Below are 13837 nucleotides of genomic sequence, written 5' to 3'. Positions count from 1 at the left end.
TTTCCACCTTACTAAATACCAGCGAAAATGTATGTCTGAGCCTTCCAGGCTTACTCCGGGAAATTTAAAACTGGCCCTTTTGGGTTCAAGTGTAAATTTAAAACTCATTTGTTTTAAAATGAAATGGGTCAGAAATAGTTTTTAATGAAAAAAAAATGCCCATTTAATTTTTTTTAATTCACTGCAAATTCTCACAATTTGGGGCATCCTGATAGTCTTAAAGAAGATTTTACACTTTTTTATTTATTGTTTTTGTCCATTTCCTCCATTTTTGTTGAAGGCATGGTTATATGAACACTACACAAACTTTCCGGTTATGCCGGAGTGGAAAGGGGAAGGCTTGCAAAGATTGCAGATAAGAAATCTGCAGCTTTTGCAAACTGTTTATAGATATCCCAATAATGTAAAAACACAGGAATAATGCATTCATGTTTTAATAGGGGTATATCTACTAAATAGTAATTTGTTAACATTAATTGATTATTTTGTAATTTAAAACAAACAGGGCATTAGAATGTTACTTTCTCTACTCACACACGGTGTAATAATAAGAAAAACATATTCCTGTCTGTATTCCTACACAAGGTCCTGTTTATCCAGTCTGAATAACCTTTAGTCTCTGCAGAGAGAAACAGGCTGACCTTTGATCAAATTACATGTTGTGTGAACTGTACAACCTCGCCACCACACTGCCTAGGTTCTGGGTTTTTTTTTTTTCTCCCTGGTTCACTGTGATTGAACTCACAGTTCAAATCAATGAAAATACATCAGCTGTTCGCCTTGCAGGTTTTCATTCGCCATAGTGCCTCTTCCGGTCTTGCGTAGTGGGCAGTGACAGAGCTGATCTATTTACTTAAAAGTTGTGTTTGGATTCTCTTCAATTCCCACATGGTTTCATCATCTAACATAATATCTTCCGCTGCCCCATGAAGGTTCCTATTTCAAAACAATACATCCTGAAAACTCTGTAAAAACATTGTAAAATGAAAAATCAGGCTCTTTAATATATTGAAAACAGAGAAAACATCAAAATGATGAAGAGGAACATTTTAATGCAAACGTTATTGGTTCCACCATATTGTGTTCTATATATAGATAAGACATATATTGCAGTCGCTAATTTTAGGCCAAATTCACGTAAAAATATCAAAATTACAGAATTTGTCCCAGTTGACTATTTTGGCTTAACATGTGTACATCCCTTGTAACGTATCAGCCATTCATTTCCTAATTTTTATAGTATCCGAAAACATTTGTTTTGGTTGTTTTAGAACCCCTTGTGCATTTTGCCCATTTTTCTTGTGATGTTAGTTTAAATGGTTACACCAAGCACCATGACCACTTCAGTGGTTTAAAGTGGTTATGATGCTAGTGCTTGGAGTCTGTTTATGCAGTGTTTCAATCTGAAACGCTGCCCATATAGAGATATTTTGGTTACCTGACAGAGGTGTAACTCCAGCTGGGCTGCCTAATCTTAACGGACCACTATAGTGCCAGGAAAACAAACTCGTTTTCCTGGCACTATAGTATTAATAGGTCCCCTCCCGCCAGGCTGAAGGGAGAGGAAGGGGTTAAACACTCACCTTTCTCCAGTGCCGGGCTCCCTCGGCTCCGGGGACTCTCCTCCTCCTTCCGACGTCATCGGCTGAATGCGCATGCGCGGCAAGAGCCGAGCGCGCATTCAGTCAGTCCATAGGAAAGCATTCTCAATGCTTTCCTATGGACGCTGGCGTCTTCTCACTGTGAAAATCACAGTGAGAAGCGCGGAAGCGCCTTTAGCAGCTGTCAATGAGACAGCCACTAGAGGCTGGATTAATCCATTTGTATACATTGCAGTTTCTCTGAAACTGCTATGTTTACAGCAGGCAGGGTTAAACCTAGAGGGACCTGGCACCCAGACCACTTTATTAAGCTGAAGTGGTCTGGGTGCCAATAGTGGTCCTTTAACTCTGTACATATTTTTTCACACAGACATTAATTTATTGTCCGAGAACGCTCAGCGGACGCTTTTAGACATTAGAAGCAGGATTAGCATCAGATTTCTGCAGCTCTGTAGAAGCTGGATGCAGTTAAGCCTATATGGACCCAGATAAGAGGGCAAACCATTGCAAAACTGTCTGCCCCATTACTGGGAAATGGTGACAGGTTACTACTAGCATCATAACGACTAGAGCGGGCTGTAGTAACTCCTTAATAACTATTCTACACATTCACTTTACAAGAGTCGAATTCTTAAAATTCTATATAATATTTTTAAATTCTTTATCGGAGGAACACAGGGAAATTATTGTAATTTACACATATTTTAGATCACACTACAAAATATGGTTGTAAAAAATATGTACTGCAAACAGATCGTTTACAAGACAAGGTCAAGCTGTTACCCAAGAAGGAATAGGATAGGGAGAAAGTCAAGAGAGGATACAAATTTGCGTTTTATAAATATTAAATCGTCCTCAAGCAGAGGTGGCAAAGGAATAAAACATTTAAAAACTAAAAAACCTGGGGGAAAAATACAAAACTTAATTTATAGGGTCTGAGGCTTTAAATATAAATGATCAGAAATTCCTGATAGTCATATAGATAAAATATAGCCCGGCCCTTATATTTTTGCATACAGGTTTATAGGATTACATTATGTTTCACGGGGCAAGTAAATTGTTATACTGTTACAGCGTTGAGACCTGTTCCATCTTGTTGCAGGTTAATTATTTGCTACTGAAATGTTAAAAGATGTATTCAGTCTCAAAATGGCAAGGGTAACGTAACTATATTTTTTGAAAAAAAACATGTAATAGTTGGTGTAAGCTTTAACTAATCTTTAGTAGAGCAGTTTCTTTGCCTTGCCTTGGTATGGGGTGGTGACATTGGATATTGTCTTCTACTTTGCTAAGCACAATCTGCAGTCAAGGTCATGGACAACTACAAAGTCATTTTAAAGAGTCCTCCTCCTGTAGTTTGTTACTGTTTTCCACTATAGCCTTAGGTGTGACACAGTTATTGAGGAGATGTTAGTTCTTGAAGGAATGTTCCAAGTACCATAACCACTATAGCCCACTCTCAGCCAATAAACTAGCCTTGCACAATAGGGCTTTCCTCAATGGAGTGAATGGAAGCTCCTTCCAGAAGCTTGCCAACTCCACAGTTCACAAACTTTTGACTACTTAACCTGGGAGTGTGCTGTACTGTTTATGGTGCGTGGAGTGTTCCTTTAAGAATGGGAAATAAGCGTTTTAAATGATCACATATTACTTTGAGTACTGATGAGAGACGGTTCGGACTAATTACACTCTAATGAAAACTGACGCAGTTTCCAAGACCAGCTATTGCCAAATACCATATTCTAGTTTTTCCATATTCCCAAATCACTATGTATCCTATTACTAATCCCCTGGAATGACAGGACGCAGTATTGGGTGGGGTTACATTGCAGGGAATATTCTGTTTAAATTGCAAACTGGCTTTCTTGCATTTCCCCCGCCAATCAGACAGACTATGTATATATTATATACACTATATACTTTGTGTGCGATATTATATATATATAAAAAAATGATAATTTAGGCACTCACCCCTGCAAGTTACTTCAGTATATCTTGCCTTTGGTGCATCCAGCGTCCGGATATATATCAAGCGATAAAGTGGAGCACTCCAAAAGGACTTTTCAATCGTGTATTTATTGATACGAAAAACGCTTACATTAAATCATCTGTTTCGACGTTTCGACGTTCTTGATAAAGACCCTGAGGGGTCGAAACGTCGAAACAGATGATTTAATGTAAGCGTTTTTCGTATCAATAAATACACGATTGAAAAGTCCTTTTGGAGTGCTCCACTTTATCGCTTGATATATATATATATATATATATATATATATATATATATATATATATATATATATATATATATACATATACAGTGTATGTCTGTATAATGCATGCGTGCATACACTCTGGTGGTACAAAATAAGAATACTATTTTTGTCCATTAAATAGACTGCTGGGGTGTATGCATGTGAATGCTGTGATCTTATTTACATAGATCTAAATCAATGAGGACTGGGTCAAAAATTGCTACTGTAGATGTAGGGTTAGAAGGAATGAAAACTGCAACAAAAAGAGCATTTGTTTATAAAAGGATATTACAGCAACCACATGTTTACATAGATAATAAATTGTACTGGGCACTGTTGTCCTACACCACATACATGAGCAAATTACTCTGATTCTGTGATCATGAAAAGTACAATAAATGTTCAAAAATAAATACATAAAAAAAAAAAAAAAAAAGAAACACTATTGACATTGAGATTATGTGATAGCTCATTGGTTAACATTCTGGCTGCAGTATTTCAGATATCATAGAAAAAAGTTACCTGCGCTCTTCCCAAATCCCTTTTCTATTTAAACAAATGGAGGTTATATAGTTGCTCCAATGACCATTGGAGGGAATGCCCACCTGCCACGTCAAGGCAGACCTCTCAGATGGATCCTACACTGACTATTCACCTTAAGCTTCTGGCAAAAAATATTTCTAATGAGGCAGAGAAGGGTATCGTTATAAACCCCTACATACTTATTAACCCTTAATAGGGGCTGATATGTACTGTGGTCATTGCTGCTGCCCAAGAGTAGTGGGAGTTTGAGCACAAGACTTCTTTCAGATATCATAGTTTGATTCATGTCCAGATCCTCTATCCAACTAGTGATTAAAAACATGAAAACTGAGTTGGAAAACAAACGTCATACCCCACCCAGTATGTTATTGCTGTCTATAGAATACCAACATATAAATATAACTCTTCAGTTTTGATAAAACCTATTTTATTGGGGGCGGGGCCGGGCCGCCGAGCCGAGTGGTCGCAGGGAAGAACAGCTCCTGCAGAATAAGCTCCATGTACGCTATAACCCGCGATTTACAAGGCACCCAGCGACCAACAACCCTGACCCGCAACGTATGCGGGCTACCGGAGCCGGGGAGAGGCTCGCTCCTGGAGTTCCAGTCCCCCGGAGGCGGGATCCCTGCAGCACCAAGCGGGACCCGACCTGGCGGTGAGTGAGGTGGACGGCCGCCACCTCGCTATCCTGCCCGACGGAGCCGAACATGCGCATGGCACATCGGCTGGCCCGGTCCTGTTCCCCCCCCCACCGGACCGGGGGGGTGATCCCAGTCCAAGCCTCACGACTACACCCGGAGGCACTACTCGACCACCAAGAAGGCCTGAGACCCGAAGTCAAGATGGCGGCGGCCACGTGTACGGGGACAGACCGCAGACCCCGAGGCAGACTGCAGGCAGGACCCGGCGTGGAATACAAGGCTGCAAACATGTGGTGACCCATACCGTACAGCAACACCTCAATCTGGTAACACACCGAAACACACCACTCTACTCCCGTAGACGGAACTACCCGTGGGACCACACACCCTTCTTCTGGGCTGGGCGCTCACCAAGAGGACCCCTCTACAGCCTGCCATATTCCCTGGGGACAGATCGCAATCCGGCGGAACCCGGGGCCCACGAACCTGTTGATGGGATCAATGGCGCAAGGGCACGAGCGCCTGCGAAGGCCTCAGGCCGAAGGCTGGTGACCCATGGTGCTGGCACTGCCACAACGCCGGGAAATCCTAAGACCAAGCAGCTGAGCCATTACGGCACACCCGGCGGGAGATGTGAACGAGCAATGAAAATATGACCAGACACACCGACCACCACCAATGGACTTCCCAAAAGCTTACCCATGTCTTGGGCCACACAACCTTGATACCGCCTACGGATACATGTCTGTGGGCTGCTTTGGACTGCCTGACTGCCTGGCCACACTCGATTCATGGTTCAGCGAGCAGAGCCTGTACACACCGGAGCACAGCAGGCATATTCCACTGGACAACATGTAGTAACAGACGGGACATTGTTAATCCAAGCAGTTACCATGCACACTGTCTTATACTTCAGCGACTTAACATATGTCTTCTCCCACACTCAAGCTAGATACCTCTGTAGTTATCCGTTAAGATATATGTTGATTTTTTATGTGCTCGGTGATGGGTGTTTGGCTCCCCTCGGAGGTTTGCCTCTGAGCCCTGCACATATCGCTACTATAAATTTACCGCACCGCACTAACCTGTGTAGGTGCCTAGCTATGTAAGCCTGTTTATCTCATGTTATTACCAGACCGACGAATAGATCTAGCCTGTTTGCAGCTTAATGATACACTTGAAGTCGATATTATACTGCATTATATGATCCAGCCTGTTTCTATTACATATTATATAATTGAAATCTAAACTAATGATCACTCATGTGTTGTTTCGCCAGCCTAAGCTTGTTTAGCCTATATAACACTATTGTTGAGACTCTTAATTAACAAGAAAAAAAAAAAAGAGGCCGTTACTCTCGGGAGTACATGCAATCTTTGTATAAACCAGTTGTGCATAACTTGTATTTTTCATGCATTAACCCCTTGTTTTACTTTCTGTAACGATCCAACTTTTGCCTCAATAAAAACAAAGATTGACAAAAAAAAACAACCTATTTTATTTATATGTTAGGTTATTTGTTCGACTATTTTTATTATTTGGCTAAATACAAGTTTGAAAGTCTTTTTGAAATCTCACAATTCACACTTTAGTTAATGACCGGGAGTATGCATAGAATGATTATCATGTGACAGTCTTGTGCAAAGTTGCAACTACAGAGAAACCAATTGAGATTGTATGTCTATTTTAAATACTGATTTAAAGTGAACCTGTCAAGCTTGTATCTCTTCTGTGACTTGCCCTGCTAGGGGATGCTCTTCTAAGCCAACCTTCTATGTGATGCATGCACGATGGCCTCATTGCCAGCATGCCTGTTCTGAATGGAGTGATGATAGTCAATCGGTCACAATACTTCCTAGTGGGTGCTAGCAGTGTCAACGTGGGAGTTTCCATAACAACTGACCATGCGCTGTGGTTCTTATGCTTGGGAAAACAGAAGGACTGCCTATGGGTGTTTTTTTTTTGTGTTTTTTTTTTGTTTTTTTCCTGCTCTCCCTTGTCAGTCAGTTCATTAGCATAGAGCATAGAGAAAGACCTATTTTTGTTTTTTCTTACCATCTATACATTTACTAGCAAAGCGGATATCACAATGTAGAGCTTAATTATTATCCTCTTTAAAACTGATCTTTCACCATCTAGGGTCTTTGCATAATTTGCAAAGATCCCAGACGGAGACATCACCTCTCTATAAATTTATAGTAGCGATATGGGGACAGACAAAGGCCCTGAGAGGTGATGTCTCCGTCCAGGGGACAGACAAAGGTGAGATTTACTTACCTGAACGTGTCCCTCGCAGGCACCACCGTCCTCTTCCTGTCACCCCCTTCACCTCATGATGCTTCCGTTACAGGAGTTGATGTTAATGTCAGGATCTCGCAAGACCTCCATAGAAAGAGCTACTTTTGTCACTGATGATGGCGGTAGCTCTGCCTAGTGTCACGTTTTGTCAAGAGGAGGAAAAATGCTGAGAGAAAGCAGTCCCTACTTTGTCTCAGTTTGTCTTATGACAATGTGAAATTCCAACACAGTCAATATGAGTATTTCATAAAGATTCTAAAGCAGGATGACCGTTCTTTAAAAAGAACATAAGTTACAGTAGTAATTTAGTAGTTTCATTTGTTTGGACAACATTTTTCTGTTTGAAACATACCAGAAAATCCCCAACCGTTTTTACCTTTTCAATAATCTATAATCTGACAGCGCGGGGTGCCATTTTTCACATTCATTTTATTAAGGATATATCGTCCTAGTTTGAATCAACATCTTTTAGTCATTAATTCATCCAGTGATCCACTGTTTGATAAACCACTGAAAAAAAATGCTAAAGGGTGATTGATTTGAAAAGCCATAATAAAAATCAAAGATATGCTCAGATTATCCGAATCAGAGAAACTTGGTCCTAAAAATGTACGCTTATTCCCTATTCCCTGTTATTAAATATTTTTTTTATACCTAACCTTCAATGTAACTTTTGGCATAGTTCTAATCAGTTCTGTTTCTTAAAGGGACACTGTAGTCACCCGAACAACTTTAGCTTAATGAAGCAGTTTTAGTGTATAGAACATGCCCCTGCAGCCTCACTTCTCAATCCTCTGCTATTTAGTAGTTAAATCACTTTGTTTTTGAACCCTAGTCACACCTCCCTGCATGTGACTTGCACAGCCTTCCATAAACACTTCCTGTAAAGAGAGTCCTATTTAGGCTTTCTTTATTGCAAGTTCTGTTTAATTAAGATTTTCTTATCCCCTGCTATGTTCATAGCTTGCTAGACCCTGCAAGAGCCTCCTGTATGTGATTAACGTTCAATTTAGAGATTGAGATACAATTATTTAAGGTAAATTACATCTGTTTGAAAGTAAAGCCAGTTTTTTTCATGCAGGCTCTGTCAATCATAGCCAGGGGAGGTGTGGCAAGGGCTGCATAAACAGAAACAAAGTGATTTAACTCCTAAATGACAGTGAATTGAGCAGTGAAATTGCAGGGGAATGATCTATACACTAAAACTGCTTTATTTAGCTAAAGTAATTTAGGTGACTATAGTGTTCCTTTAAGATCATTTAGTTCATAGATAATAACACCTAATGTTTAAAAAGTTAATGCCACCCAAATTTAAAAACCTTTACACGACTGACACATGCATTGCTTTTACATGAACCATTTAAAGGGTAAATTAACTCTTTCCACTGTAAAATTAAGCATGGTGGGTGGACGTAGCCCTTATCAGAGGCTTTTGTGTAGCTTTGCAGTGTCTATGAGTGTGTGAATACTTGTTATAACTGTACCTGAGAAAGTGGTAACCAGTGAGGCACTTGTAGCATAACATTGAATGGGCTTGCCTTGCTCAGTCATTTTGTAAAATATGAAAGGGAGACTTAATATTGGCCAGAGGGCTAAAAACATCACAGTATTATGTTATGAGACATGTAAAAGGTATGTTTGGGTTGATTCTGATTGGAGAACACGTCAAAAAACATTTTTCCATCATACACTTCTAATTTTTTAACATTTTACATTGCCGTTTAGTTTCCATGCAACTGTCACCCAGTTTTTTCAGAAAAAAAAGTAAAAAAAAATGTGTGTTTTTGTTTTTTTTGTGTTTTTATTATTTTTTTAAGATTTTTTTTAATTTTTTTTTCAAGGGGCACTCCAAGCATCAGATTGTTGATACACTGGTTAAATATTTTATATGATCAATAGGGCTGCTGTCAGGCTCAGCAGCTTATCCCAAAAATCTCTGCTAGATTGCAGTCTATGGATAAATACTATATACCTCATTGTCCAGAAAGAGAAGCAGATGATTTGAGGAGCCATTTCCTTGCCTTAGGATGGCTTTCTGCTGTGTAACAACTGTAGGAACTTTAAATATGTCTATCTTCTTTTTTACATGCAATTGTTTGCATTTTTTTTAAAATGTATTATTAAAAATAAATGTCACTTACAGCCTGGAAACTGCTTTTAGAGCTAGTAAGCAAGACATTGAGGCAGATGTTTGTTTATTACACCTGATAATGGTATTGAGCAGAAAGAGCTTACTCTTGCCAAATCCTCATTGAATTGGAATAAGAAGTTCAAGAAGACATTCTCAGTTGCTATCAGTGTTTTTGGTAATTAAACTAAAAGATACAGGGTGAGATTGGGTTGTATGTAAAACACTAATTCTTTGTTTGCTCTGTTCTAAGCATAGAAAGGGAGAGGCAGATTTTAGTTTGCACCCTTTGATGGATTACAAACAGACAATAAAAGGGTCATTTAGGGTTATCTATAATGTATGCTTTAAATACTATGCTTTAAATACTCTTTACTTGCATATATATATATGTGTAGAATCCCGATGCATAGTTGGTTTGCATTTAGAATGTTTGCTTGCTACTTTATCTAAGCTGTAGGGAAGGTTATAAAAATGAAATGATCACCGGTGCAAATGCTATTGTTTCCATGGTGACACCACAACTTTTGGAACTTTCAGATACTATAACTTTTGATGAATCACTTCCGCTGATTTTAATCTTTTATTGAAATACCCACAAAACTATTTTATATGAAAAAAAAAAAAGTTCATTCAAATGTATTTAGAGAAAAGGCAGTGTTTACATTGCCTCTAGGGACACTTCCAAGGGGCCACTCCTCAGATGGCCACTGGAGATGCTTCCTAGGGCAGTGCTGCACAGTAGGCAGCACTGCTGTTCAGCATCTCCACGCTCTGCATGAGGACGCTCAATTTTCCTCATAGAGATGCATTGATTCAACGCATCTCTATTAAGAAGTGCTAATTGGCCAAAACAGTATTTGGTCCCGCCTCCTTGCCGATTTTAGCCAATCCAATGCTTTCCCTGTGGGAAAGCATTGGATTGGCTAAAAATGGGCAATTCTGGTGATGTCATAAAGGAGGCAGATTGGGGCGAGGCTTATAATAAAGTGAGTTTTTTAATTCCTTTTAAGAGGGGGGGGGCAAACCACCTAAATGGTGGGTTTAACACTATAGGGTCAGGAATACATGTTTCTATAGTGTTCCTTTAAGGAATTATGGAACACAATTATCTACAAAATGTAACATTTTTTAAAAAATAAATTAATTTGCAATCAGTGTATTCTGCGTAGAAAAATAATCAAAATGTGATTTGTAAAAATTCGCCAGACTGGCTATAGTCACACCTACTCACTCACTAAAAGTTGGTGAACAATCCCCATAGAAATAAAAAGTTAAGATTGAGGACTCCTTACAAAGTAAATGAACGCACCAATATCATCCATTTCCTTGCTCTAGCACTGTCCCATCCAATTTACACGTAAACAAGGTGAAGCTCACATCTGTGTACAGGTATGTGCAAGCAGCATTACAAGAAGGAAGCTCTGGGAAAAGGTCAGGTTCTCTCATGTCCCCTTAAACGTTTGTGGGTCTACAGTCTACTCAGGTAATTTTCAAACCTTCAACCCAGAGCATGAAAAAAAAAAAGAAGGCTATGTCCCTTTAAGTGTCCCTTTAAGCAGTGGTGACACTGGGGTGGTTGCTTGAAGGAATCATTACTTGTGATACATTATTGTACATATTTTTTTAACGTGCTTTTTTTTCTCTTTTTGTGCATTTGCTGTCTTAGCTGCATTATTTTTTCTTTTTAAGTAACTTGTACTACAATTTGCATTGGTTACTCCATTATAAATAACTTTATAAATCATTGATATGAGCAATTTATTCAGATAATATATAAAACAAATAATGTATATAATAAACTTCGCTGCTGGTGTTTCCTCAATACACTGATAAAAGAGAGGCTAATGACGATTGAAGCATTAAGCTAATAAGGCCATTATGATTGCCTCTTACAACAGTCCTCTGTGTATTCTTCATGGGGTGAAAATTAAATAAGTAAAGATTAATCCATTTAACACATGTGGCACTTGCTACATGCTGTGTTATATATGTGTTTGTATGTATGTGTACTTTTAATATTGTTTTATACTATGTTTTAAAAACTGTTTTCAATAAACAATATCTGGGGGGGGAAAATGTTTTGCATGCAGAGCTTTTGAATTAATAGGTGGAGTTGTTGAAACTACTGTTTATGTTATTGGCATGATTGGCAGACACTGCCAAGGCATCAGGACACTTGTGTATTTGGAATAAAAAGGTTAATAATAAGCTGCCGCTCCCAGGTAAAATGGAGCCCATAGGAGTTTCCGATAACTTGGGTAAGGCCGCCACTGAATCTGCATCTGTGTATCTGGTTTGAAACAGGTAATTCCAGTTCAGGGCGTTGTAAATACATTCTGTATTAATAACCAGGGAAGAGACAGTGACAGTGCGAGTGTCTAATAGCTTGCACTTTGTACTGCCATTTAATACTCAGACATTGTAGGGTTAACCTCACAAAGCTAAGCAGAGGGTCTATTTGAGGATCAGTGATGTGGAATATGGGGAGAGGGGGTAATTGGGAATAAATGTTTCCTGCCATTCTCTAACATTCACAATAAAATATACTTGTCTTTCTCACCTTACAGGCTCAGAGTCCCATCCTCCCTCATTATGGAGGAGTAGATGTCCACTTCAATGGGATGTTTGATTGTTTTAGGCAAACTGTCAAGTTAAAAGGAGTGTTGAGTCTTTGGAACGGACTCACAGCAAACCTGATAAAGGTGAACAAATTCGTTATTTTAGTATTTTATTTTTTACCTGCAGGTTCTTGCTATTGCGTAAATAATAAAATAAAAAGTATACCATTGAATCTACCCATCTGTCTATCTATATATTCTTGTATTTGTCGCTCTGTCAATCATTAAATCTATAGTTATACCCATTATTTAATCGAATTATTTATCTCTCTATCGATCTGTCATTGAATCTGTCTATAAATCATTCTGTTTACTAGTCTGTAATATAAATAGTAGAGTACATTTTTAATCAGCTGGGAGTATAGTTGTGAGTTTATAGAAAATGTAAGCACCGAAACGCTGCTAATCTCACCTTATCCAGCCTTACTGAAATAAATTAACTAATTTATTGTATGAAGGAGGTTTTAGTAGGGAAACGACACCTAATAATTATGTCATTATTGCTATAAAATTATGTAAACTGGGCTGTAGTCTAATGACTTTAATGATCTCTCACAAGCAACGTTGCCAAAAAAAAAAGCCTCCCTTTTCTTTTGTAGAGCCAGAACCTTCATTTATGTTATTTTGTCTATTCAAATTTTAAAGTATTTGACTAAATGGTGGTAACATGAAAACCAAACTGCAAAATTTAGGCCAAAACTGGGGATGTCATATAACTGTCGAACTCTGATTTCTTTCTATTTATTTATTTTAATTTGTCTAACCATTTGCTCGTTGTAGTAGTTATGGTGTCGTGAGCCACTGGCACTATCCACTGATTTTCTAACAAATCATCGTGGCGCTGATCTTGACAGCCCTCTCTGCAGCAGCAATGAAGATTCTATTGACGGCTGTGCAGGACAAGCCACAGACTTTTTAAATTTTAAAAGAAAATCCGAATAAAAATGCATTACTTACACTTAGTTTTACATTCATGCGTAGCTTAACATTCCTTATGGTGGTAAACATCGGAACACAACATTGAGCAATAGGCTCAACAGTACCTTTAAATATTTATCCTAATTACAGTGTTTCTATTTCTAATTAGATTGCATTTCTATATTTACAGGTTGTTCCTTACTTCGGCCTGATGTTCTGTACTTTTGAAAGCTGTAAACGGTTCTATCTGTATCAAAATGGTTATATTGTTTCGCCACTGAGTTACCAGCTCACCCCAGGAGTTGATCAGAGCTTACGGCCACAGGAGCTGCAAGAACAGCGCAAGTTTATTAGAACCAAGAGCTATTCCAATCCTTCTCTGAAAAGCTAACCTGGAGGGTCTCCACTCGGAAGACCACTGTAAAAGGAGGACTTAAAGAAGGGAAAACAAACATCACCAGTGGTTCATGTGGCATAGGGACAGAGCTGAGTGTAGCAGCCCTTGTCACATGAACTTCAAACTGGCCCTCTAAGAACTTTATTTTATATAGGGTTCATGAAGATGGCCAAAAACCTGTTAGAGGGATGGAAATTCCTCTTGTGGATTAATTATATCCAGATACTACTACTTAATGTTTTGAATGCTTTTGAACTTTGAGCCCACCTACTGTGGAGGGATATTTCAGACTTCATCCTGCAACTGACCAGTTAGAAATTAGCCGGGTGTTCCATAGATATAGGCACTGCGAGCGGAGTTAAATCAAAGTTTCCAGAATTCCACCGCAACTGTAGCCTGTATATATATTTTAGAATGTTAATAAATTTGCATAAATCA

The 13837-nt window shown here is 38.8% G+C and overlaps 1 protein-coding gene across 1 annotated transcript in view; it reads left to right on the top strand.

The window, feature by feature from the left end:
* SLC25A43 (solute carrier family 25 member 43) overlaps positions 1 to 13480 on the top strand; it is a 40841-nt gene extending 27361 nt beyond the window's left edge. Inside the window, exons 4-5 of the mRNA XM_063431957.1 lie at positions 12034 to 12168; positions 13193 to 13480. Of these exons, the coding sequence (XP_063288027.1) occupies positions 12034 to 12168; positions 13193 to 13393 (336 nt within the window). The 3' untranslated portion in view covers positions 13394 to 13480. The remainder of the gene's footprint in view (positions 1 to 12033; positions 12169 to 13192) is intronic.
* Positions 13481 to 13837: the final 357 nt, after the last annotated feature.

This window comes from Pelobates fuscus, chromosome 9 (assembly GCF_036172605.1).
Source record: "Pelobates fuscus isolate aPelFus1 chromosome 9, aPelFus1.pri, whole genome shotgun sequence".
NCBI lineage: Eukaryota > Metazoa > Chordata > Amphibia > Anura > Pelobatidae > Pelobates > Pelobates fuscus.
Note: the sequence above shows the minus strand (reverse complement) of the source record. Positions and strands in the feature narration are given on the sequence as shown.